At 33.0% G+C, this 3,736-nt stretch overlaps 1 protein-coding gene across 1 annotated transcript; it reads left to right on the plus strand. All coding sequences in view use genetic code 12, as the record gives it.

Moving 5' to 3' along the window:
• Positions 1–438, plus strand: J8A68_006001 (uncharacterized protein; the record flags this gene model as incomplete). The annotated part of the gene is made up of 1 exon (XM_049410129.1): positions 1–438. A coding segment is annotated over one exon (438 nt), but the record flags the coding sequence as incomplete, so codon positions are not given.
• Between the last annotated feature and the right edge of the window lie 3,298 nt (positions 439–3,736).

The following is a 3,736-nucleotide window of genomic DNA, read 5'->3' on the forward strand; positions in this document are numbered from 1 at the left end:
GCATATGGGGAAGGGTTCCAAGAACCAGAATTCCATGATTGGTATTTCGTACCTAGATTGAATTTATGGATTAAGAAACATGATTTGATTCCAGTTTTCAATCCTGATGATATCACACTGAACGGAAAAGTTAACAAGGAGAAATTATTATATAAAGTTCAACGAATGACAGATGAGGAAGTTCTTAACTTATTAGAGAATGATGAAATTTTGGTAGAATATTATTTGACTAAAGATTTAAATGAATTGCATTCTAAGGAGATGACCTTTTTGTTTGATAAGTTAGGAAGAGATAATTTATTATTAGGTGAAGATGAACAAGCTATGAAGGAGTATCATGAATTGAGTAGACCATTTAACTTTAAGAAACCTTTGAAAAAGTCATTGTATTCTTATGAACAAAGTATTGAGAGACGAGCAAAGGAGAGAAACAATTGATATTTCTAACCTATATTGATCATACTTTGACATTAAAATTGCAATTGTTATTTTCAGATTCAAAGCCGTTTATGTCATGACCTTTGATGTCATTGTTAATTGCATGCCAGTTTACATGATATTTGTTAAATTATTGCAGATATATTAGATACGCTATATAATTAAATATGTTTTAGAATTACATACAATACTACAAATATTTTCAAAACAATACCGTGGTGTGTAAAGCTATGACAATATACTTGTACAACAGGGTGAACCCAGGAAATATTCTGTCACAAGAATATAATCAAGAATTTAGACTAACCATTATTCTCGTAAAGAAATTATGGCTGATTTATTTATGTGTTATAAAATATGCACTGATAATTTATGTACTGTCGTGTAGTATGCGACTTTCTCACAAATTCACCACTTGTACACTTCAGTACTTAAATTAAGTATTGGGAAACGAAGTTATTCACTGATATACTCGATCACGGTTATTTATGTTAGTAGTGGTTTTAGAGGATGTGACTCAATTCAATAGATTGATCGATTTCTAATTCACTTTAGTATTCATTTATTTCGATAATTTCTAATATACATAAATAATCTATAAACTGGGAATTTCGGTACATTTATAATAATTCCCTTCCTGACATTTTACCCCGATATCGTGACAATATTAATCTGCAATTACATTGGCTTTGTAATTCTAAATCACCATGTAATGGAATTTTCCTTATTGTGTCATTTGAATAATTATACTGTAATCCATTCATTATTGGGAAATTCCATTGTCGTGGGAAACTGTTACACGGTGCAAGTACCTAACTCTCTTTGTACTAATACACTATGCTGTCGGGGACTGTTGTGGTTGATTCTTGCTTGAATGATTGATTCTCACAAAAATCAGATATTATTCTAGAAGGTAGCTTTCTTGAGTATCTTAACGATAAAGAAGAAGTCCTCTCAATGGCAACTCAGTTCAAGGAATCTTGTCAAATATATATAGTTCTGCAATCCAAAGCTCATATCTGTTGTCCAAGACTTAGAATTCATAACTGTAGATTCTGTATTGCATAAAGCTCTAAAAAGTCTTGTCCAACTAAACCGATCTCGCATACGTGTGATTCCAATCACGTGTAACCGCAGCTCACGTGAGAACCAGTCACGTGTGACAACCAACCTGTTCGTACTTGTCACAAATCTCGTGCCTACAGTCCTTTGGCCTGTGCGATACCGCTACAGAAACATTCATTTTTCTGGTTCTTGGATACTTGGAATGTTTCTATACGACATGTACGGCGTTTTCTTAAGAATACCGGAGGTTGGGTCTATTCAGTAGATAGAATAGATAGAATTCCTCTATTGGATATCCCAAAAATCAGAACACATCAGAGATATCCTAGAGTAAGGAAATTTATATAGTAATAAAAAGTGGGATCAAGCATGGGTAATGTTTGACTAAGAATTTGACTAAGAGTCAGCAAGTAAATGGTCGCAAAATATTCTTACGTTTTTTTCTTGTTCTTTTAGTGAGATTGTTAAGTTTACTTAGGACAAAAACAAAAACTAATTAGAATACACGGTTTAGTTGTTTGTTTGTGTTGTGGAATAATCAATAATAACGATGATATAGTAATTAAATATAACAATAAAATACTAAACTATAGAAATATTCCTTGCCCTCCTCCCTTACATTCCTAGAAAGTTTTCTAACTTTTCTTCAACCCATCGAACCATTCCGTCGAGGGAAACTCGATGAGATGATGTTGGAAAAGTAGTGTCCTGCACATTGTATTATGCCCCAGAATATATTTCAACCAAGTACACATACTACATTCAGTATGAAATATACACAATGACATATATTGTGACAGAAACCGTAATGTCAATTTACCAACATAGGGCTTAGGGGGTTCGAGTCGTCACGTGATATGATCAATAAATAATTTTATACGTCTTGGCCTAATATACAGGTTGTCTAGCTGTTTCATTGCAAGTGAAAATTTTCGTGGAGATCCCATTAGGACCTGACTAGAAAGAAGATCTGACTTTTCCTTCTCTTTATCTTTTTCTTCTTTTTAGTAATTAATTTTTCTAAGTCATAAGGATCTATAGTGTTTGATTTAATATTTGAATACTTACATTACATCTTGGTGAATTTTACATATATTTTATAGCTAAGGTAAGGGGGCTTACCTAATAACGTAAAATACCCGATAACCAAAATAACTCTAAAAAAATATGCTTCTGTTTTAGTTTAACAATAGAACCACATTATTTTTATAAAAGAGAACAACAAGAGAGATGTTTTGCTTTGTTTCGGAGAGATTTTTCCGCAACTTTTGGGTTATGGGGTATTTCAGGTTATTAGGTACCCCCTGTATATCATTATTATTTAACTTCTATGTTTTAATTGTTATCTCCAATTACGTCAGTCGGGGATACTTCTAGTTCTACATCATTCACCAGCTTAGTGAGATGAGTATTTCAGGGGCTGAAGTTGCTCCTGAGAGATAACAACTATTTTACATACTAACTTCTTCACTTTGAATAAGAAGCTTGAATAGAACTTATTCAACAACAACATTTAAATCTTCCAGCCTTCAGTCAACTCATAAGAACACATCAACTAGCTTATCATAGATAACTATCCCTTTCTCCAATACTTATTATTGAAGAATCTGGGAGATATATATAGTAATATACGATTTCCCTGGTCGACCTTACGCACACAACCGGGCTCCCTGGTCAACACAACCTATTGCTTTTCTCTACCGAGGTCCTGATTGTTTTTGATTTGCTCCAGGGGAAATTAGTTTAAATAAAGAAGGCTGTCAACTATTTTATACCGTGCTTCAAACCATCCTCAGCAATAAATATATATTCATATGCCTTCTTCCGAAATCGGACGTACCAGAACGAATAGCGGTTTGACCACTCTCGTGACTTTTCGAACAACAAAGCTCATTAGATTGATATTCCTCATAGCATTTTTTATTAATCTCATATATTTCTTATTTTTCAATAATGACTACTTAGACCAATATTTGCCATATTCCAAATTTGCCTCAACCGAAGAAACCGTCCATCAATCTAAGCAAAAGATTATCCAGAACAATTCATTTGCGGAGGCAATTCAGAAAAAATTCAGAGAGATTGAATTAAATCCTGAGATATTTCATGAAGTATTTGCTCAAGAGATAGAAGAAGAACTTTCAATAGATCTTAAACCATTTACTAAACTGGATGAAGATGAAAATAGTTGGATAAACCAAGATACGTTGTTCTATGATCCTAGATTTACTTT

Source organism: Hemisphaericaspora subhashii (assembly GCF_019202705.1).
Source record: "Hemisphaericaspora subhashii strain CBS 10753 chromosome Unknown scaffold273, whole genome shotgun sequence".
Lineage (NCBI taxonomy): Eukaryota > Fungi > Ascomycota > Pichiomycetes > Serinales > Debaryomycetaceae > Hemisphaericaspora > Hemisphaericaspora subhashii.